Below are 23846 nucleotides of genomic sequence, written 5' to 3'. Positions count from 1 at the left end.
GACTGCGGGCGGGCGGCCTCTCCGCCCCGCCCGGCCCGGCCCGGCCCTGCCCGCCGCGCTCAGCCCCGCACGGCGCCGCGGGATGTTCGCGCTCCCGCCCGGCCGCCGCCCGTGACCCCGCGCCCCACGCCCGGCCGTGCACCAGGTAAGCTCTGCCGCGCCCCGCTGCCCCTCCCGGGGCGCTGCGCTGCCCGCCCGGGGACGGGGCATCTCTGCGGGGAGGGGGCCCCGGGGGCCGCGCAGGGACGGAGCCGCCCCGCGGGGCTCGGCGCTGCGCCCCTGCGGGGGGAAGAGAAGAGACCGACCCGGCCCGCGGCTGCCGGGACGCCGCTTTGCCCGCGGCGGCATCGGCGGTGCCGCCCCCATCCCCGGGCAGCGCCGGGGGAGCCAAACTTTATCTGGGATCGCCGCCGTCTCCTCCCCCGCGGAGGGGCACCGGGAAGCGGTCACGGCAGCCCCACTCCCCATGCATCCCACCACATCCCTACTGGGCAGGGCCGCTCCGCTGCCGGGCGGCCCCGGGGGTGCCCCGCGGGGCGGCGGCCCGGGGCCGAGCGGGGCCGGCAAGGGGGCGGTGGCGAAGGGAAACAGTCGCCGTGGAGACGGGCGGCTCGGGGAAAGCCCTTGGCGGTATCTTCCCCGAAAAAAAGCCCCAGGCGAACGCGCGTTACGGGGAGGATGCGAGCAGCGCTGTGAGGAGGCGGTCCGGCCGCGGGGACCGCGGGGGCTGCGCAGCGTCTCCGAGGGCAGAGGGTCCTGGCGGGTCCGGGAGGGGAGCGCAGCCCCGGTGGCACTGCGAGGCTCCGGCGTCCATGGCTCTGTTTGTGAAGAGATTTAATAAATAAAAAAGTCCTGATTTTAAATCGGCTTGAAATCGGCTCTGCCTTGTCGCGGAGTGATGGGCAGTTTTGTTCATTATTCACTAAATGCGGTTTGTCCAGTTCACTGGAAAGAGTTGACCAAGCAAAATGAGAGGTTTATGAAAGACCGCTGAATGTATCCTGCCAGTATTTCATGCGGATGAAAGTGTTTAAAAATGAGGAATTTTGTTGCTCAGATAAGAATGTTAGTTATGGCTTGGCTTTTTAATTTTCTTTACTCTTGGAATAACTACTTCCAATTAGGAGAGACTCAGTATTATAAGCACCACTATTTGAAGACTCCCATGTACATGTTACCTCCCACAGAGCACTGTAGGCTCGAATGATGGTGTAAAAGATTGGACAGGCAGAAAGAAGGGTGCTTTGCAAGACAGTTAAGAAAAACATGGCAAAATTGGAAATAATAATAAAAAAATCTCCCTCCCCAATTCAGCTAAGTATACTTCCTCTCTCCCCCCTGGCTATATTAGACCTGCTTTTACTTTTCTTTTTGGCATGATGAAAGCAGTCAGGAGGGTAGCTCTCACTCCCCTGGGTTCACTCTTCGCCTGGAAAAACCTGTTTTCTCCTGTGGTGCAGATCAGCATGGAGAGCTGGGCTGAGCAGAGTTCCGAGTTGATCCCTAATTTTAACCTGGCCTTGGATTCCTGCTGTCTCACAAGTGCCCGTGTCCCAGGGCTGCCAGCAAGGCGCAGCAGCCTGGTGCTGAGCACCTGTGGTTTCTGAATCATTTCCTTTTCCAGTTGCTTTATGAGTTTGCTAAATTTGTGGCAGCTGTGATGCTGTTTTCTTCCACTGTGAATACTAACAGGCCCTGCTAGAGGTTTTACCATAATATAACTTTGTGTGCTTTATTTGTTATTATTTACTCTTGTACGCATTTTTAGAAAGAAGCTTTCTGACGGAAAGCCTAAAAATCTAGTTGCTTTGTATGCCCAGTGTTGGAAAAGGCTAGTGCTGGTTTTCAGCAAAAAACAAAACCAGAGACTGCTGAATTCTTCTCACAAGTTCCTTGCCTTGGTGCTTGGTGCTGTCTTGCAGTCAATTCCTGTACCAGTTCAAGCTGATTTCCTGAGGCAGCCTCATCCCACCTCTGGCTTTTGAGATCCACAATACGGAGCTCCAACCAAGAGGGGGGAGGTATCCAGGCTGGGCAGTACCGAAGGTTAAACAATACTCAGGTGGCCTTAGCGCCAGAGTGACAACACGGTGAGACCCAGAATAATGAACTGGGTCAGAGTGCTGGGAGGAGCAGTTCCCCTGATTGTCTGTTGACCTCAGTTGCAACTGGTTGAAGTGGCCCCTATTCACCGTCAGAAAGGCACTTCCCAGCCCAAGGCTTTTTGAGCGCTGCGGGAAGTAAAAAAAAAATTCTATTACCACCCAAACAATTCACAATAACAGGAGCTAGAGTTTAATTTTATAGTTTTTTCCTCTTGGAGAAAATTTATTGAAAAGATGCTGTCCTCATTGTCACAGTTGTGAAGGTCAGGGGAGAGGCTATATAGTAAAGAAAACACTGAAAATTAAACAATTGACCTCAGAAGAAAAAAAACAACTTCAAAATGCTTTAAAACTTTACTTAGTAAAGCAAAGAAGGCATTCTCCTTCCAAAATGACTTGTCAGAAGAATCTTAACAAGTGTTGGATTTCACATGCTCAACATAATGGAAACTTTCCTCTCTTCTTCATCCTTTAGCTGTTTGCCCAGGGATTTTGTGCAACAGAACTCTGATGCAAATTCAAGCAATAGTGCAATGACTTTTGCTGGGGTTTGTGTTTCTAGGATCTCTTTTCCACTAGGAAGATACTAGGTTTGATTCAGCCTCTTAGCCACGTGTGAGTACGCAGTTCGTTCCATTACTTTCATTCATAACACAGGGCAGTCCTATCCCCAGGCAGGCAAAGTGTCTTAGAGCTGTCTTTAAACCTGGCAGACACTGGATCAGCTTTCCTCACTGTATTCTTTTTACATCTTGGTGCCTGACACAAGTAGCTAATCAGACACAGCATTAACTTTACAACCATATCATCCAGAGAGTTGTAGGTTTGGATGAGGATGAGGCTTGTTTCAGAATTTTTTTCCAATATGGAGGTTGAGTACACTGTCTCCTCCTCTCATGAGGAACTGATTTACAATCTTGTGTTTGATCTGCTCAGATCTTTAAAAGGCAGGATGATGCCATGCAGGTGCTTTGCATATTTTCCATTTGTTTGGGAGAATCCTGCCTTAAGATACAGTACATGTTTTTTCTTGGTTTTAAAGTAAAACAAACGCCTCCCCTGAAGAGCAGGATGGCATGGTTCTCCATGGAAATTTGCTAGCACTGCTGTTATAGCAAGTGTTTAAAGTTCCACTAAATTTGAACTGGAATATGTAAAAACATTTGGTCCTGTACAGTGCTATTAAAAATCCATTTTTCTCTCTGTCAAAGTAAACTTTAACTTTTCCATTGACTTCTAGGTGAGCAGAATCCAGCCTTTTATATCAATTTCAAATCTTGGCTTAACCTATGATCTGCTGAAAATGGATGTGGCTAGCTCACATCTCCCTGCAATGGCAGTAGTACACAGTGATTTTGTATTGATGGGAATACTAACTTCAACAAGCCAGCAATAAGACTGCTGAAGTGCTGAGAACATTTCTGATTTTATTTACTCATCACTGAAAGGAAGGTGGGAGTTTGGACTAATTGCTTGCTCTGGAGCACATGGTAAAGCAGAGCACAGGTCAAGTCCTGCCCTGAGCATGCAGCAGTGTAAGATCCTGATACACTTGTGATTTACAGCCGAGTGCAACAGCTCAGAAGTGCAGGTTGCTGTCAGCAAGCAGACTGGGTGCTCTGAGCAGGGACCATTAGAGATCTCATTTTCCAGTTGATGTGAATGTTTGATGAGCTATCTCAGAGCTAGATAGTTTTCACCAGTGTTCACAGACATTATTCTCGGAAAAACCCTTTGTTAAGTGTGATGTGATTAAAAAGAGTATTTGTTCTTTGCAGTCATTTACCCATGATCACATAATTTCAAAGATCTATACACCTGTGTTGTCAGAATCCCCCCCCAGCAACTGCTTTGATCTCACAAAGTTTAGGCTTGATGGAAACAGCCTTTCTTTCTGTTTTATTATGCATCAACAGACTCTTTGGTGGAACGAGGTTAGAGCTAATCCCTCTTTGGTGGTCCCTGGCTGGACACTGTCCTGAGAACGTCCAGTACAGAATTTAGTTAGGTAGTTCTGGTTTTCCAGTCTATGATCTTTAAAAGTCATCTTATATGTTAGTGTTTGAGTATATGTATGTCACATCCAGTTTATTTACTTGAATTTATCTACGTTAGGCTTTCTTTTTCTTTCAGGAGTATGGGTGAGAACATGAGCTTTATTTTTATTGTCATGAAGGATGGTTTTGGGGGAAGAAAATCCATCAGCTGTTTCAGGCTGAGAATACCTGTATGTTTATCCAGGCGCTTTGGGAGGGAGACGTGTATTATGAGCCTGTCGTGAAGTTTAGAAAGCTCTTTTGTGTTGCATGCAAGTGGGAGCAGAAAAGATTCTTTATATGAAAAGTCTCACAAATCACGAAAACAGGCATTTCTTTAATGTTTTTGGCTCAATCACTGCATAAAATGTTTTTAACTAACTTGTCAGATGGTTGAGCTGCTTAAGACTCAGAATGGAGCTTTTGTGCTTCCTGTCCCAATTAGGAATTAATTTTTAATTATATCAGCTAAACATTTTTTAATATGAGCACTTGTATTAGCCTGAGGTGGTTGACTATTCCTTTGATGAGGAATGGCACTGATTTGTGTAATATTGTGTGTCCTGTGATATTTTATGGCATTGTTTCTGTCTTCATTATCTGAGTATGTTAAATACTGGAAAATTGTGGAAAACATGATATAACTTTGATTAAAACATGATGTGAATTTACTTTTCTCAAACATTCAGACATATTTCAGGAGTACTAAAGTATCACTTACTGGATAGTTTCTTGCTCAGTGCTTTGGTTTGCTGTTAGAGGTTTACACTCGTGTTAAAACCATTTTGCAGCTCTGGAAAGAGGGCTGGCAGCTTGAGTGATAGCCCTGATAAACTAAGAATGTTACTCCCAGAGATGAAAAATGATTAGTGTTGCCTTTGAAGTAGTCTTTGACATAGAAATGCTTGGAGTGTACTTTAGTTTTGGACGAATAGCTCAGCAAAGCCAAATCTCCACACAGGCCCATGTGCTTGGTACGGAAAGAATTCCTCTTGATTTCACTGAGATTTTATCTGGCAGAATCTAGCCCAGAATATTTTTTTATCTTCAGTCCAACCAAGTTGAAGTCAAAGAGCTGCTGACAATAGGAAGTCTTTTTGGTGTGTAATACTTGAAAAAGTGCTATGACTCAGTTGGAACAAACAAGAAGGTTATTGTCTGGGATTCGTTGCCAAAGCAGCACTTACTGTATATGTAGGTGGAAATTGCAGCATATATTTTCAAATGCAGTTTATTAAAGGTACTTCCTCTTTATGTCCTTTATGTCTCCTCCTTGTGTCCCTTATGTCTCCTCTGAGTTCTGGATTCAGGTCTTTGAGCTTCCACTGCCACAGCAGATGGTACCAAGGGCAGAGCAGGGGCGATTCACTGCTGCCTCTGAATCCACTACGCTCCCTCCTGGCTGTTAGGCAGAGGGGCAGCTGAAACCTCAATACACACTGGATGCTTGCACATGTGCCTCAGTAATTCAGAGGGAAAAGAGTAGACTAGGTATTCAGCAAGTTTCTGGAAGTTACACCCTTTCCAGTTTCCTCAAGCACTAAATCCCCAGTGATTCGTTGACGTCTTGCCCACGGTTGTGGTCCTGCGGAGCTGGGGCTCTGGGGAAGCTTGGCTGTGGCAGTTGGCATAATGGAGGGCAGTTTTCCAGTAGAGGGGTTGTGACTCTGCTGGAGTTCAGGTGGCACAACCTAGCCACCTCCTGTCAGTGCCCCTGGCAATGAAACCCCGTTGCTACGCTGAGTGGCTGTCACGCAGCGGACAGTCTGATCGTGGCCAGCCTGCTTTCATCATCATCGGGGCATGTGCAGCCCTTGTGAACACTGCATGGGTTGCACAGGTTTTGCAGGACCACCAAATTGTGGGTACTGGAATAATGTCTTCTGTGAGCTAATTGTATTTGGTCTGTTCCCCAGATTGTAAACTAGTACCACTGGGACATGTAATTTTGGTAATGTGTAGTATGAAATCAAATTAACTTCAGTGGCTTCACAGGGAAGTTTTGACATGCTATCAATTTAGACTCAGCCACTGCAGAAAACTGGAAAAAAGCAGCATGTTATGATTTTATAGTACTATTCATTCATATTTCCCACCAAAGGTATTAAAGAAAGTAGATACCTTTCTGTTTTGCAGCTGGAGAATGATGGCATGGCTGGTTGATGTGGCGTGCACAGGCTGTCCACGGCCATGTCCCAGTGGGGACTCCTGACTCACGCTCTTGTTGTTCCTCTAGGTCACATTTCCTCACCAGCTTCAGCCTCAAGGAGATGAATTTGTTTGAAAATACAGTAAACACATAGACTTTTAAAAATAACTGCTTGGATGAAAATGGTTTGTTTTTAATGTTGTTCCAGTTCCTTAACATGGGATTTATGTTTAGGCAACAGCATCATTTGTTTGTATTTCTTACTTCAGAATGATGGTATTTCTTCCTATGAAAATCTTGGGTGCAGTCAACAGAACAAGAAGTAAACCATCATGTTTGAAATAGAGGCAACAGGAGCCAATGTTCAAAGTAGTTTTTCCAGGCAAAAAATGTTTACCTTTTTTTAAATTATTTTTTTAATTAAAATTTGTATTGCAGGAAACACCAAAGGCAATAAAGCCTAGCAGGGAAATTGGTCTCCTGAAATGCTTCAAATACAGGGAGAAGTCAGTAGCAGAGGTATTATTGTATTTTACATGGGAACTGACCAAGCACCTACACTTACCAAAATGCTGGGCATTTTGACCAATACAACCATATAGCAAGATAATTACCAAAACTGAATGTCAGGGTAGTTCAGAAGTTATTTCACTGCATGTACAATGTGCGTGAGAATACACAGATAAGGAAGGAACATCAACCTCTTGGGAATTAGGAGTTACTAATTCCAGCCCTTATCATTGTGTTTCCCCCTTAGTCTAATCTCAGTTTCCCAGACCTGGTGTCTTGTCCCTGGGTCCACTTTTAGTCCTCTTCTGGTTAGGTGATGAAGTGAAGCAGGTTTGCTGTCTGTCATCTATAGTGCCAGCATGGGCAGTGCCAGGAACTGTGAGGGGCTCCTGGACATATATGCTGAAGATGAAGTGTTCAGTTGCTAAGATCAAAGGACAGATGCAAACCCACAATTTCCAAAGGTTTATAAATTATCCAGCTATAGGCAGCTGTTCACACAGCAGTAAAACCTGCATTCCTGGTACACAGGCCAAATTTTGGGGCATGGGGGCCTGGGAAGTTTTAAATAAAGAGACCACAAGTTTTGTAGTGTGCACATCCAGTGTTGTTCCCCTAATCTTGTTTCTAGAGTAGGTTGAACAATTGCTGGCTAGATCTTCGTTCAGATTTTGTTTTAAAATTACACAGGTTTTTCTTCATGGTCATTTTGGGGACCCAGTCACACCTAAAAATACAAATTTGGCAAAGATATAATCAACAGAATATATGACTGATGATAGTAGCACCAAGCCATTTTCATGCCAGGCTGTGCCTATCAGCTCTGACTAGAGGAGACTGTGGCCCTAAGCTCTGGGGCTCTGCACTGACCAGTGATTTTGTTTAAATAGTCTATTTGAGAATGCATCACCATGAACCTGACTGCAAAACTCCCTCACCCCTGCATATTTATCTATCTCAGTGTGCAGTTCCAAATCAGGTAAAATAGGAATGCAAAATTCTGTGTTTCAGTGCAGCCTCAGGCCCCGTGCTGAGAAGCACTCTAGCTTGATTTCACCTCCTGGCCCATGACAGCCGAGGCCAAACAGCACAGAACACTTGAAAGGTAACTTCATAGTATTTGTGCAGAGTAACAAATGTTCACAACCAAGGACAGTGGGCTGTGGTGTTCAGGGTGTGCAGTGCCATGTCCTGTGTAAAACAAAACCCACTGGCATGCAGCCCCTGCACATGTGGCTTCAGTACTTGGGCTCTGCTGAGTCCCTGCTGCCAGGTCACAAGTTAGTTAGTTGTATGTTAAATATGTGCTGTGCTCTGTTCCTGTAATGAAGATGAATATGCAATAAATCATGTATGGGAACCAACTCCAAGACCTTCCTGTAGTGCTGTTCCCAAAAGGCATTTTATAATTTATCCTAGCATATGCAGTATGTTTGAAACAGCCAGGAGGGCAGGGTTTGCCTAGCCTGTTCTCCTTTCAGTAGATCTCTGGTGTAGAAGATCAAGCAGCCCCAGTCTGAATTGGCTCTTGAGGACATTTCAGCCTTGACCCTTCCTGTTGTACTCAACTGGACTGCGATTGTGGTCCTGCAGCCACCAGCCCAAAGCTCCTCATGCCAAGGGGAAAGTATCTTCCCTGGTGGTGATCAGGGCTGTGTCCATACCATCTGGGACTTGATTGGACTCTGTGTTGCTATTGAGATGGTGGTGCTGATCCTACTGCATCTGAAGAGGATTGATCGGATGTCAGGAAAATATGGTTAAATGTCAGCTGGCTAATAATTTAAACATCTTTTCTAGTCAGCTTTAGAAATCTCACCAACTTTTTGTGCTTCACAGTTGAAATATCGCTATTTCTCTCTCCTCCTCCTCCTCATTTTTCCCTCTGATGTGTAACAGAGAAGCAGTGACTCTGCTTCTCTGTGACATGAGGGTCAGCAAGGCCCTTGGGCTTTGCTGGGCAAGGAGGCCATAGCCAGGGCATTGTCTGGCTGCTGTACACAGGTGATGCCGAGGGTGGTGGGAGTCTGCCTCAGTGAGGAATGCGCGCGGTGAGATGTGCTGCAGGTGAGATAAAGGCAGAGCCTCCCAGTTACTCCCTTCTGTTTTGCTCAGTGTGGTTTTTTAATGCCATGTCTCTGCAGTCTATACCTTGAAAGCTGAGGTGGGGCAGAGTGGGAGAGGCACGGTGCTGTTCACCAGTGATGGAGCGCTCAGCATCGTGTACCCTCTGATTCTGCTGGGGGCTGGTGCCAGTCCACACAGCTACGCTCCATAAAATGAATGAAGTTACTCTTTGAGAATCCACTTAAAAATAGTAACCGTCACCTAGCAATAGCTCAAGCCTGGGGCCTGGAAGGTGCTAGAAACCAGAAGTGGTTTTGTTCACAGTAGTACCACAGGGACACTTCTCTGAGCATTAATGTTTTGTGAAGTGTCTCCCAAGATGCAAGATGAATACAGCTTGATGAGGGGGTGTTTCACCTTTCATGTCCCCAGGTGTTTGCCCTCCTGTCAGAGTCGGCCCTGTCTCTGACTGGGGTCCCTTGTCCCCTGCTGCAAGGCAGGGCGCAGAACCTGGGCGGACAGGGAGCCGCGGTGAGCAGCTCACAGTGCCTACCTGCGAAGCCTTAAGCCAAGGCCAGGGTTTGCCCCCGGGGCTTTGCTGGCTGCGCTGTGACAGCACTGCTGAGGAGCCCCGGCAGCGAGCAGTGCCAGCCTGGGCACACTGTGCCGTGGCGGGGCAGGGCCGGGCCCTTGTGTTGCTGTCGCTGGTGGCTGTGGGGTTGGCACAGAGGCCCTGCTGACACAGCGCTGCCCCGGCCCCGCCGCTCGGCCCCTCTGGCACCAGCGCTGCAAAGGCGGCCCCTGCCCAGAAACCCCCCGGGCTCTGCGCCCGAGCACCCTCCGAGCTCCCACTGGGCAGGAAGCTCATGAATTGATTTCCTTTCTATTCTGCAGTGCACATCATGTGGATTGCCTGGTGCCTCGTTTTTCTCTTTAGCTGCGCTGGCAAGAGCCGTCATTACTTCTGAGCTGTCCCCACTGCTTTCCTTTATTCCCTCTGATGTAAACCAATCGCTGAGAAGCTGGTTTGCTCCACAGTGCAGCCGTTTCACAATCATCCTTTCACTCCATCTCTTGATTTATTGTCTAATTTTTTTCCAATACTTTTCTCTTTCACTTGGATCTATTTATTCTCCTTAGCTCTTTTAGGTCACGTTAATTTGTTGTGTCTCACTCCTAATTGTCCATGCATTAGCTGCTTCCTACAGGATAGGTTTTCTGATGGAATAGGTATCACACTTGCACCTGGATTCAAATATTTCATCTTATTATGACATATTCATTTTCACTCACCAAGTTTTCTACATTTCATAGAAATTTTAAAATTGCAGTAAAAAACCCTACTAATTTCTCTCCTCTCAGATTTTTTTTGTTTGGGGGGTTTTGTTGGGGGTTTGTTGTTGTTGTTTTGGTGGGGTTTTGATCTGGCAAACTCACAGCTCTTTTCTGGAGTGTTGCTTAACAGCCAGTTCAACTGTTTTTTAATCCAAGTTCCTTTTTTATTTCCTTCTGGTAGCTGAATACCAGATGATTTATCTCATGTACGGTTTTGTTTCCTCTAGAGACTGAGAATTATTAGAAATGCAAGAGGAAAAAAATGTTCTGATTTTAATTGGAAAAAAATCCAATATTTAGAACTCTAGTAAAGACGGTTAGAATAATATTTAACAATAAGTCAGACTCCACATTTCATCTACAATGTATTGTGCAATTAAATAACATTTTGAATGTGACTGAACTGAAATTAGTAATGCTGTCTTAGTTTTCATCAGCTGAAATGTTGAGCTCCTTGTCTTCTATCTCCTTGTTACAAAAAGAGATAAGAAACCACAGTAGATGGTGTGCTGTCCCAGAGATTGCTGTGACTTGGACTGCAGTGTGACTTTTTAGCACTCCTGTTTTGGTTTGCCGATATTGATGATTGACTGAACCACTTTATTTCACGCAGACCAGGTTTGCGCGTGATTATAAATGAGTGTGGCAGTGATGCAGCTTTGGGTGTAGCAGTGAGGAAGAGCCGGACTCTGGACATGGCCAGGAGGGATTTTTCAGAATTGCTCTGAGCTATGTGGACCTGCTGTGTCTTTTCTGAGGCCTCAGAGATGCTGCTAATAGATGTCCTTTCAGTCACTGGACAGGCCAGAATGGAAAAGAAGCTAGAGGGAAGTGGGAGACAAATGAAAAGTGATTTGGTGTCATTTCGTTCTGCATGCAGATGCCAGCAATGCTGGTAGGCCTAGACTGCTCTGCACTGCTTTCCAGCACTTTCTCTTGACTGTTAGTGCAGCAAGTGAAGCAATAGGGTTCCTCCAGTGAGTGCTGGGAAATGGTTGTCCTACTTCTTCACATCCAATTTCTATTTAAAGCTTCTCGTGAATGTCTTTTTTCCCTGAAGCTAAAAAATATCGTCTGTCATTAGGCATTGTTGGTTTATTTACTGTTATTATGTGAAGTGCTATTGCCATCATTCAGTAACGTTTGTTTTCTTTCTTTAACAGTAGAGGAAGACATTAGTGGCAGACAGATTTTGATGTTTGCTGTTGAACTGCAAACCTTCTACCCTCAGATAGGTTTTCTAGGATAGATGTAGCTCTCCCTTTGCTTGGCCCATTAATCAGGGTAACAGTATGTGCACTCTATTAAAGAGGAGTCACATTATGCAGGGGATCAGGGCAGCATGTGTTTGTGCTACCAAAAACTATCTACCTTCATCTAAATTCCCCACATATCACTTAGAAGAAATAAAGCAAATATATAATACAACAACGACCCCTAAAAATACATAATAAAACCTATAAGATAGCAACAACCAAAATAATTTTTGGTCTTTAAAGCTGTCCCTGGACAGTAATTTGTAAGATAGTTTCGAGTCCCATCTGCTGTCAGGCACTGCCCCTGTTTCAGTCTTGCCGACTTTCCTAATGCTGTGGCTCAGATCCACAGCTGCTTAGATGTCTAACCAGCAAGGCCTGGGTCTCCACATGTTTTGGTGCATGTGAGCACTTGTGTTTTCTCAAGAATCTCCGCTCTAGGAAACATAATTTTGTCTTTACCTGCTGCTCAAATTGTTTATACTTTTGCAAAAAATCTTACAAATAGGATGTCTAGAGGCTGTGGCAGCAGAATACAAAAGAGCACTCATAAGCCATTATTGCAGGGGTGGGAAGAAAGTGTTGTCATTTTAAAGCAATCTGTTGATAGGTATTCTTGGGTGTGCTGATGGCATTCCAGTCAGCCAGCTGGCCTCAAAACCCGAGCCAACAGTGATATATGTGTTACAAAACTTTGAGCAGGACTGTTGCATGGCAACTGCTTAGCTAACATTTGTATTAGTGTATTCCTTTGACAATTTTCTAAGTTTTTCAATACTTGATAGAAAAAAAAAGAAATTTAAAGCTTACCAGCAGCTATTCAGTCACCTGCATTTTATATGGAAATAAAAAAGAGAAGGGTAATTCCTTACTAGTGGCAGTTAAATGCATACAGGAATGGAAGAGAGATCATGCGTGATGTTCTTCAGCTCATGTGCCACTGGGAGCTGCCAGCAGAAGTTCAGCTGGGCATGTACTTAAAGCTACATGAGGCACCTCTAATTTATGGGATCCATTTTTTCCACCACTATTTCTAAAATAAAAATGAAAGGCAGCAAAGATTTGTCCCAGCAGCTACCCCAGCTGTTCTCTGCTGTAGAGGTATATCTTCCCTAATACATCTGCTAACATTTGCAAGACAAGCGCACAAAAAGCAGAATTGTGGCTCCTGGCTGCCTGCCATTTGATAACGAATGCTGCATTCCTCTGCCAGCACTGCAGCAATTCAGGCCTGTTGGCATGGATGCTACCAAGCCCCTGACCTGGCCACGTGAAGTCAGGCCTGCATTGCCATCGTTTGGATGGTGTTAATTTGGAGGTGCTGTGGAGGACTGCCTGCTTTCCTCTTGAGGATTGCCAGTCGTGCAAGAGGTGTGTGCAATTCCCTCTGGCATTGTAGCATGCATCCTGGGGACAGCTTTTAGAAGGGCAGGAGGCTGAGAAATATTCTCCTGTCTGACCAAGCAGTGCTTAAAGCAACATGAGAGGGTTGCAAGAGGAGAGGGGGGTAAGGAATAAAGGTTTTTATGCTGCTCACTCAGCTGCAAACCCAACCTTGATATTTCCCCAGGATATTTACAGATATCACCTTATGCCTTTGGGGACTGCAGTATCTCCAGAGAATCAGCTGGGCAAGAAGAGACACAGCAGTACCTGAGAAGGTGCCAAAGTGAGCATCCTTCTACACAAGTATGGCCAGTGTAGTGGTGGTCAATTATTAATTCTTAGGATGGCTGTACACTTGAGATGAATTGCAGCCATTAGGGCTTGAATCCTTCCCTTCCCAATCCCTGGCTCTGAATGAACTGAATCCTCTAAGTCCCTCAGCAGTGTATCAGCAAGTGTGTGCTTATCACTAAGCATGTGCATGGATGGATGTCATCAAACCAACATTAATGGGTCCCAGTGTGCAGCTGAATCAGGATTATAGACTTCTAATATTACTGTGATATGAAGTGATTGTGGTGGGCATTTATGATGTTAGTTAATGGACAAATTTTGTAAATTGCCCTTGGGAGTATTTTTGTTACATTTCCATGTGAATTTATCTTTCCACTGTAACTTCCTAGGGAGTTTCAGTACTAGTTTGATCTCAGGGATTCAGTTACACAATATGCTGTAGGCTTTAAAATCAGTTGCTTTGCCTGTACATGCTCATGTGCTAGCTGATTTTTCAGAGGAGGTGATGATGTAAGCCTAGACATCTGAGGCGAAGATAAAGCCCTTGATCTGCCTGTATTTTGGTTACCTAAAGCAGTTTAGAAACTTGCACTCAAAACACAGTAGATTTAAAATTGCAGTGAGTATGCCGAAAAATATTCCAAAACCTCCTTGAAACCACTATTAATAAAATGGAAGTGAATGAAACATGATAGCTAAAAGGGCCTGTGAAATTTGAGTGCAGGACAAGCACTTCAGCCAGACCTTTCAGATTAAGGCTAATGTGTACGAAGCTGAACATCTCTATCTACAGAATGGGCTGATTTTCAGGGATGCAGAAGGCCTGACCCATGAGAGATGGCTGAGTCAATGCAGAGAAGGAATTGCCTGCCTGCACCAGTCTTCTCCCTTCCTCACAGGAGCTGCACAGGGGCAGCATGAGCTCTTCTGAGGTGGGGTGTCCGGGGGACTGCTTGGGCGGTAGCTGGAAACTTTTGTGCCAGCTCCTGGGACTTTCATTTACAGAGGGGGTTTTTTCAAACCTCAGAGAGTACTTGCTCTCACAGCATGAGGGGTACGAGCTGCAGGAGACTGAGCTGCAGGAGACTGAGCGCTGGCCTTGCTCTTTTGCAGGACGATGATTCCTGTGACCGAGTTCCGTCAGTTCTCGGAGCAGCAGCCGGCGTTCAGGGTGCTGAAGCCCTGGTGGGATGTGTTCACGGACTATCTCTCTGTCGCCATGCTGATGATCGGTGTGTTTGGGTGCACATTACAGGTAAATCAAACGGGACGGAGGCGTGGCGGGTGCTCAGCAGTGGTGAAAGAACACCACAAATGAGGAAGGACCTTGTAAGGATGGTTTCCCATCCTGTTTGATCTCTTGGGTTCACCATGAACAAAGAAAAAATTTGCTGGTCTCAGGATTAAAGCTGTTTAGGTAGCAACCTCAAATAACACAGACCAGACTTTTAGCAGCTGTAAATCAGCAGAACTGCACTAGAGTGAATGGAGCCGCGCCAGCTAAGATAAGAGCTGTTGGTTGGACTGGTGCCTAGATCAGTGTTTTCACCACAATTTGGCATAACAAAACATGGTCAACTTAAGTTCTTATTTGTTACCGTTTTGCTGTTTGAAAAATGTAATTTTGTAATTTCTATTTTTCTTTATTTGACAAATGTTAATATTCTTTCTGTCCTTATGCTTTGAAGCATCAGAATTGAAATGAATGTGCTTATTTTGTTAACACCACTCACTGCTGATATTATATCTCTTCCATCCCAAAACATCTCTGAGGATGCTTACAAGTAAACAATTGACATTACTGTCAATCACTGTTAGTTACGTTTTGCTAAAGAGCCAAAAGCAGAAAAGAAATTAGAAGTACTCTTTGGGATGACTCCACAAAAATATAAAGTTACAAACTGGTTCAAACATGGATCTAACATTTCTTGGCATGACTTTGAAATGGAACTAAAGGGACACATTGACAGAGCTCTTATTTCAGAGGAATTTGCTTACTTACATGGTCCAGGATTTTTCACATGAAATCAACTGTAGTTTTGCCTGTATTCTCCATTCACAAGTATTTTCAGTTTAAAGATACAATGTTCATGTTTAAAATTCTCTTTATAGGGCTGAGTTTTGCATTCATTGCTATGTGTTTGCTTAACCACGTGAAGTAAATCATCTGCTATTTTTAACTTTACCTGCTTGATTGGATAAAGCACACTGGAAAATAGTGTGTGGAAACACTGAAATAAGAGAGTTTTTTTATTTCAACTTATTGCCAGATCCACGAATCCAAGGTGTAAGTAAGAGTGTGTATCACAATAGTGTTTACAGGGAAAGAGAAACTACAGGAGTTTTTGATGTGTCAACAGTTACAGCACTGATATTGTTTAAAACACATGTGATCTTATCTCAGCATCTCTGTGCACCAGGGTGGATCATCAAGGAGGATCTGATTTTGGTAGCTCTTGTTGCACACCCTATATTTAGTGCTTTCAACAACTACGATGTCAAAGAATATATCTACACTACACACACATTCTTCGTTTGGGCCAATCCCAGTTAATCGTTCAAGGCAAGAAACAGAGCTCGTTATCACATGGATTAGCATTGTAAATTCAGACCTATAGAAAGCCTTGCATTAAACTCAGATCTGTTATCCCAAATGACACCAAAGGTGATTGGTCCCATAAGGCACTCTGACCTCCATTTGTCAACATGGATGACCAGCCCAAATTAGGAAATTTGCCTTTTTTTTTGTTTATAGATATTAGGAAGAAATTCTTCACTGTGAGGGTGTTGAGGCACTGGAACAGGTTAAAGTTCCCAGAGAAGTTGGGGATACCCCATCCCTGGAAGTCTCCAAGGCCAGGTTGGATGGGGCTTTGAGCAGCCCGGTTGAGTGGAAGGTGTCCCTGCCCGTGGCAGGGGGGTTGGAACAAGATGATCTTTACGTTCCCTTCCAACCCAGATCATTCTGTGACTCTATGAGGGCTCTATTTTATTATGTATGAGAAACTGAATAAAATTTATGTCCATGCACATACAAATGCCATCAAAGAATTATCCCTACCTGTCTTTATTAAGACTGAAGTTCAGTAATTGTCCAGCATAGATATGCCCACATTATCCCCTCGTCAGCCATATTTTGGTATGATAAGACATTGCCATGTGAGAGTATGGCCACGTGAATACAGTTGTGCTGCTTTCAAGCCTAAGCTGTCTCAGAACATCGTGTAGCCAGGGTGGATACACGTGGCAATAACAGTCTGTCTCTAGGCAGAGCAATGCAGGAGATCTCTGGTCTTTTCTGGAATCATTACCCACACTTGTCCTTTTTCTGGATTGTCTCAATGCGCTCTTATTCAAATTATGGAAAACTAACCGTAGATAAAAAGGGGTGACCTAGTTCTTGGCATATGGAACAAGAGTCTTGTTGGAAATAATAATAGCACAGCCTGTGGGGCCAAGTAGCAGACTGTGGGGAGGAATGCCTGACAGCTGGAGGAATTCCAAGGACAGCTACCCATTGGTGCTGCCACCATTGTTTGTACATCAGTTCAAAAGATACCTTTTTATGTGTTTCAGGTCATGCAAGACAAGATAATATGCCTTCCAAAGCGCCTACAGCCTTGCCAGAACCAATCTAATAGTTCAAATGTGTTTAACACAATCCCAGATACAACCCCCCTTCCACCACTGAAGCCATCCACCCCTCCAGCTACAGTTGAAATGAAAGGACTGAAGACTGATTTGGACCTTCAGCAATACAGCTTTATAAATCAGGTGTGTTATGAACGGGCTCTGCACTGGTATGCCAAGTACTTCCCTTACCTTGTCCTTATACACACACTGGTCTTCATGCTGTGTAGTAACTTCTGGTTCAAATTCCCTGGATCAAGCTCCAAAATTGAACACTTCATTTCAATACTTGGGAAATGTTTTGATTCTCCCTGGACAACAAGAGCTTTATCCGAAGTGTCGGGGGAAGACTCTGAAGAGAAAGATAACAGGAAGAACAACATAAACAAGTCTAATACTACTCAGCCAAGCACTGAAGGCACTTTGGTCAAGACACAGTCTTTAAAATCAATCCCTGAGAAGTTAGTTGTGGATAAGGGAACACCTGGGGCATTAGATAAGAAAGAAGGTGAACAGGCCAAAGCACTGTTTGAAAAGGTGAAGAAATTTAGACTGCATGTCGAGGAGGGTGATATACTCTATGTCATGTACGTTCGCCAGACTGTGCTTAAGGTAATTAAATTCCTTATTATTATTGCTTACAACACAGCACTTGTCTCAGAAGTTAATTTTACAGTAGTCTGTAATGTTGATATTGAAGACATGACAGGATACAAGAATTTTTGCTGTAATCACACGATGGCACATCTGTTCTCTAAACTTTCTTACTGCTACCTGTGCTTTGTAAGCATCTATGGCCTCACATGCCTTTATACACTATACTGGTTGTTCTACCGTTCACTGAAAGAATACTCTTTTGAATATGTTCGGCAAGAGACGGGAATTGATGATATCCCAGATGTCAAGAATGACTTCGCTTTTATGCTTCATATGATTGATCAGTACGATCCTCTCTACTCCAAGCGGTTTGCTGTCTTCCTGTCTGAAGTCAGTGAAAATAAGCTGAAACAGCTGAACCTAAACAATGAGTGGACTGCAGATAAACTGCGACAGAGGCTACAGACAAACTCCCATAGCCATTTGGAGCTACAGCTTTTCATGCTTTCTGGACTACCAGACACAGTTTTTGAAATTACTGAGCTGCAGTCATTAAAACTTGAAATAATTAATAATGTAATGATACCAGCAACCATTGCACAGCTGGACAATCTCCAGGAGCTCTCATTGCACCAGTGTTCCGTGAAGATCCACAGTGCCGCCTTGGCTTTTCTGAAGGAGAATCTCAAGATCTTGAGCGTCAAGTTCGACGACATCAGAGAGCTTCCACATTGGATGTATGGCCTCAGAAATTTGGAAGAGCTCCATTTAATTGGCTCCCTAAGTCACGATATTTCCAAAAACATTACACTGGAGTCTTTTCGGGAGCTTAAAAGCCTGAAAGTTCTTTACATAAAAAGTAATTTGTCCAAAATCCCACAATCTGCAGTCGATGTTTCAAGTCACCTGCAAAAATTGTGCATCCATAATGATGGCACAAAGTTAGTGATGCTCAACAACTTGAAGAAGATGGTCAATCTGACACAGCTGGAATTGGTTCATTGTGATTTAGAGCGCATACCTCATGCAGTCTTCAGCCTCCTCAGTCTTCAGGAATTGGATCTGAAGGAAAACAACCTCAAATCCATTGAAGAAATAGTAAGTTTTCAACATCTGCGAAAATTGACAATTCTAAAGCTGTGGTACAACAGTATAACGTACATCCCAGAGCATATAAAGAAACTCACTAGTCTAGAGCGGCTTTCCTTCAGCCATAACAAAATAGAGGTTCTTCCGTCCCACCTATTCCTATGCAACAAAATCAGATACTTGGATTTGTCTTACAATGACATTCGCTTTATCCCACCTGAAATAGGAGTTCTGCAGAGTTTACAATACTTTTCCATTACTTGCAACAAAGTGGAGAGCGTGCCAGATGAATTATACTTTTGCAAAAAACTTAAGACTCTGAAAATTGGGAAAAATAACTTGTCAGTCCTTTCACCTAAAATTGGTAATTTGGTATTCCTCTCCTACTTGGATATTAAAGGCAATCACTTTGAAATCCTCCCACCTGAGCTTGGTGAGTGTAGAGCTCTGAAGCGGACTGGTTTCACTGTAGAGGACACCTTGTTTGAAACGTTGCCTTCTGATGTCAGGGAGCAAATGAAAGCTGAATGACTTCTTCTCACTCAGTTTTACAGAAATAACACTTCTACCAAATATGCTCTAGAGAATGCATACTCCGAATATGCATTTAGTTTGTCATTATTTTTTTCTTTTTCAAATCCTTTCTGTACAAACAAATATGGAGTAAGGAGTTCATATATTTTTAAATAAATTTTTCTCATATTTTTTCACTGTTTTAAGATATTTTTGTTTTGCCCTGAGAACAAGGGCATCTGTAACTTAATTTTTACTGGTAAAAGTAAATGGGTTTATCTGCTGATTTTTTTTTTTCCTTTTCCTAATCCCACCAGGGAAACTGTGTTTAAGCTGTATGCTTTGGGTTGCATAGTTAGTAATAGATGATTATATTGTCTTCCTGGTTATTGTTAATCCCTTAGGACATGGTCTTCAACAGGTGGTGCTGCAGGTGTTGAATGCCTCGTTTCTTCTTTTCTTCAGTGGCAGTAGAAGGTGTTCAGCATCTAACAAGATCAAATCTGGGTTGACAATCCTTTTTGTATTATTACATGGTTTTCTCAGATGATCAAAGCAAATAGAAAAGGTTCTTTATATATTTTAATAGGTGTGAGGGAGTGTGCAGAACTCCTTCAGAGCCTTTTGGCAAGTTCAGTCTAGCTGTCCATTCATACACTGCGCTGAGCTGGAGGCACTGACTACGATTTCCTCTCTGGTGCAGGAAGAGTAAGGTCACAGTTCACAGAGGAATCAGCACCGAAATGACTCATGCTGAAGGTTTTCCAGACAGTGCAAAGGGATGCAGCTGCCTGATTCCTACTAACTTGAATGGAAGGGGTGGAACGAACTCACTGTGTTGGAAACATCAACCTAGCAAGATGAAACACTATCTTGAAAAACCCCATCCTCCCCTAAGAGAGAAAGTGCCCTCTGCCCCCCTCAATTCACTTCTCTACCAGATTGCTTGGCACCTTGCAGGAATGGGATCCAGAAAAAGTGCAATCACATTTAGTTTGTAAAGCTTCTGACAAGGAAATAGTATCTAATATGCTCCTTAATTGAACTTGGATATCATAAACCCAAGCTCAGCACAGGAACATTTGCAGATTTGCAAAAATGAGATTAAATGAATATAGTAACTTCTCACAAGTCTCAGCCTACCCAAGGACAGTGATGAAGGCTACGTTTTTATCTTCCAGATAGTAATTAAATTGGAAATCATACAGTTGGAAGTCTGCTTTTTAAAATTATATAATAACCTCTGATGATTATGCATCAGATTGGGAACTTTATCCTCTGAAGCCATGTTCAGCTGTTTATTTAATCCAGCCATTTGATTTCTTTTAGTCAGGTTTGACAGGGATGCGCTGCTTGCAAGCTAATTTAAGCTAGTCAAAAATGACCATATGATAGTAAAATATTTTGCTGGGAGGAGGTCTCTTCATCCTATACAACAACACGTATTTGAGTCGGATGCAGGCAGTGCATAAATATTTCACAAGAATATCTAGGAATAAGTACTTGTTTCTCTAGGAGGCAGAGATTCTCTAAATCGCAGAGGTTGAGTTGCTGATTGTTTAAAGTTATGTAAAATAATTGACAGTTGTCAGATTGGTTGCTCTTAATGTTTTCTAATTGCCATTGCATGTCTTGAGCTACAGTTAATCTGAGTTCTTGAGCTTGGTACAAAAGCATACTGTTGTTTTAAGAGTCTGACTTAAAAAGATGGGAAGACAAACTACAATGAGAATTTCCTCATTAATCCGGGGTGTGCTGTGCAATCTGGTATGTGGGCTTGCCACAGTACCAAGTCAGACTTACTTTTTGTGCTTGGATATGTTCTGGAGAAGATCCATGTGATTAATCAAAAATGGGTCAGGCATGAAGGAATCAAATCAAGCTTTTTTAAAGGGGTTGGATTTAGTTTTGTTGGAAGACCTATAACTGATGTAGCCATTGGAGAGCTACTCTTACTCGTGTGGAATGCACTTAATGGAACAGCTTGGCAGTATATATATTCTAAATGTATTTCACTTTGATGTAATGGGAGGGAGAGAAACGTTTCATTGCTCATATTAACCTAATTATGTAAACCAAAGTGCTGTTGTCCCTGATGAATGTAAACTGTTCAAAATGTCCAAGTAATTGGTGGAGCTGTATAATTCTCTTACTTACATTTGAAATATGGGATTACATTTAAAGTTTTTTAAAAAGTCTTTATATTCCTAGATGTAGCATTTTAAATCCTTAATTTATTTTGTGTCTAATGTTGTTTCATGTGTAGTTTGTGGTCTGTTTTCTGAATGGAAGTTATGCACACCTCATAACTGAAGGTTGGAGACTTGTTCTATGACATTGTTGTAAATATATCACTTAGGGGATATGGGAGTTTTGTTTATTACTGATTATATTTATACCAGTGCAACCCCTCATGTGGACACAGTTACATGAGTATAAAGTGCCTTGTGCTGGCATATCTTTATTCACTTTGATAGGAATAAACTATACCGGTCTAAGCACTTTCGCACTAATAACTGTATCTTCTCCAAGGATTTGGTCTGCTGAGACAGCTTCCTCAGTCTAACAGCTCACTGCCACAAAAAAGGGGCAGTTCCCTCCTCCTCCCATGTTCCCTGTTCCTGCCAACACATTCCTGCTGCTTCTCCTGTACCTTTACAGGTCTGGTGCTGGTCTGATCCCTCCACAGGACAAATCAACTTTTTAAACCAGCAGAAAACTATACCAGTTTAAAAAAGGGACTAATTTTCTGCTGGATCAGCTCTCCAAAGGATTGGATGGACACTAGGGTGGGAGTAACAAGGAGACAGGATTCTGCAGCTGGAGTCTGGGCAAGGAGAAAGTGGGATAAGTCACTTTGGAGGTGCTAGGTCAGTTCATCATCTTGCCGAGCCGCGTGCTTGGAGAGCTGTGCTGTTGTATCTATAGCAGCATTAGGCAGCTTGGCTTTTGTGAGTAGACAACCCTCAGGCTCGCAGTGAATGATAAAATATCACATTACTGTTAATTTCTTAATGAAACAAACTCAGGTAGCTGCATTGTTGACTTTTCTAAACTTCTTACTGTCTAATCTGGGGAGTATTTTCCAAACCCATATTGCAGTATTTTAGAAATGTGTCAGCTGAGAGAAGATTGTTTCCTAATTCTATATGACATCCAGGAAAATATGTAAAAGTGCCATATTTACTCAGTGAATCATGTACTGCTCATATGTATATTCACATACAATTCATACTAGACTTTTCTGTGATGGATAGTATTTGACTTAGAATGGATGGACATTTTGTGGCTAATACTTTAGGCATGGTTTGTATATATACAAAGAGTTTATATAACTACTTACTTTAATCAGGTGCCTAACAAGTATGACAATTCCAGAATTTAAGCAAAGTGTTTTTTCACTATTGCTCAAAAATAATACAAATATTCCTTGGTAATGGAAGCAGAGATGACAAAGATTGCATCAAAAGTAAGAAGACAACCTTAACAGTACATTAAGCCTGAAAAACAAATCTACTTGGTGAGATGTGCATCTCCCCCTTTGTCAAAATTAGGATGGATATTTGTGCTGACCTCATGCATCCAGCCAGCCCAACAACTTCTGCAAATTCCAATTGGAAAGCGCTTGTTGCAAGTCTCATATCATTTCTGGTACTTCAGTAATTCATGTGCTTAAGTGGTGATGAGTCCTGTAAGAATGCCAAGGAAAAACTTTGAAATTTGACCAAATGGACAAACATCTTAATTCTGTAGCAAGAATCTTAGTATGATAATAGACCTGCATAGTGTTACATTGCAATATAGTACACCCAGAAAAAAATGGAAATAAAATGCTCTTTTGTAATAACAACCATGTCAGACTGCAATGTGATTATTTGTTTGGGAAACATTTTGTTTCTGGGTTACCTAAAGATCAGACTTTGGGTTTGGTCCCTTGGGAGGGAAATCAGGAAAATATGTTTGAAAAAACATCGTTGTACTTGACAGGATTTACAGTCGCACAGTCTCGCTTCCTGTGCACCTCTTTCCATCCCCTCACTCTGAAAGCCAGCAAAATGGCCAGGAAAGAAGCCATCCCCGCTGGAGCAGCTCCCCCGCTCCGGTCCCTGTGCTCTGCCAGGGCTTGAGGGGGATGCTGGGAGCCCTGCCAGCCTGCAGCCAGGGGTGTGGGGGCTCCTTCCTCCCCCCACTGCATGCCTGCACTGCCAAGGGAAGTGATGCTGTTGGTCCTTGCATCTGACATACTCCCCTATAAATCTCCTGATGAGACTTGGAGATCACTCCAAAGGCAGCTGGGCTGTCTGCATTTGGTATGGGGCATTTTCCTCATTTCTCTCTTTCTCAAGTTGTGAGCAATAATGTGTTTCAATTTTCGGTTTTTATGCTGAGACAGCACTGTCCTGCTAAAATGGAGCAAGAAATACTCCTCTCTGATCCTTGTAGTCCCAGTGGAGGGACGGGAGATGTAAGCATAGCAGGCTGGATTGCTTTGCCTTTGGATAAGCCCTGGCAGGGCAGCTCAGCACAGCAGCTCTCTGTAGGTCCACCTCCACCCATGGGTGCTTGTGCACACCAGGCTCAGAGAGGCTCATCAGGGTGTGGAAGACCTGCTGGACAAATCTGGGCTGGACCTGCCCTGTTCCTTCTGGGATCAAGAGGACTGGGGTGTCACAGGAGGACATGAGGACGTGGCAGATGTGTGGTGGATGGCAATGGTCCTAGAGCTTCCACATAAGGAAGTCCAGACCAGCATGAGAATCTCACTTCCAGTCCTCTGGTTTCAGGCACACATTTGAAGGAGCTTGTGGTGTCAGAGAAATTGTTTTTATCACTGTCTCGGTACGAATGAGGCTGTGTTGTGACTGGGATATGGCTGATG

The 23846-nt window shown here is 43.6% G+C and overlaps 1 protein-coding gene across 1 annotated transcript; it reads left to right on the top strand.

Moving 5' to 3' along the window:
• Window positions 1–45: 45 nt before the first annotated feature.
• LRRC8C (leucine rich repeat containing 8 VRAC subunit C) lies at window positions 46–22820 on the top strand. Its single transcript, XM_064664791.1, has 3 exons — window positions 46–145; window positions 14252–14393; window positions 16715–22820. Exons 2-3 carry the CDS (start codon window positions 14256–14258, stop codon window positions 18983–18985), a joined length of 2409 nt encoding a protein of 802 aa, XP_064520861.1. The 5' UTR covers window positions 46–145; window positions 14252–14255; the 3' UTR covers window positions 18986–22820.
• Window positions 22821–23846: the final 1026 nt, after the last annotated feature.

Source organism: Pseudopipra pipra, chromosome 9, assembly GCF_036250125.1.
Source record: "Pseudopipra pipra isolate bDixPip1 chromosome 9, bDixPip1.hap1, whole genome shotgun sequence".
Classification (NCBI taxonomy): domain Eukaryota; kingdom Metazoa; phylum Chordata; class Aves; order Passeriformes; family Pipridae; genus Pseudopipra; species Pseudopipra pipra.
The sequence above is the reverse complement of the archived record's forward strand: the minus strand, read 5'-3'. Positions and strand labels throughout refer to the sequence as shown.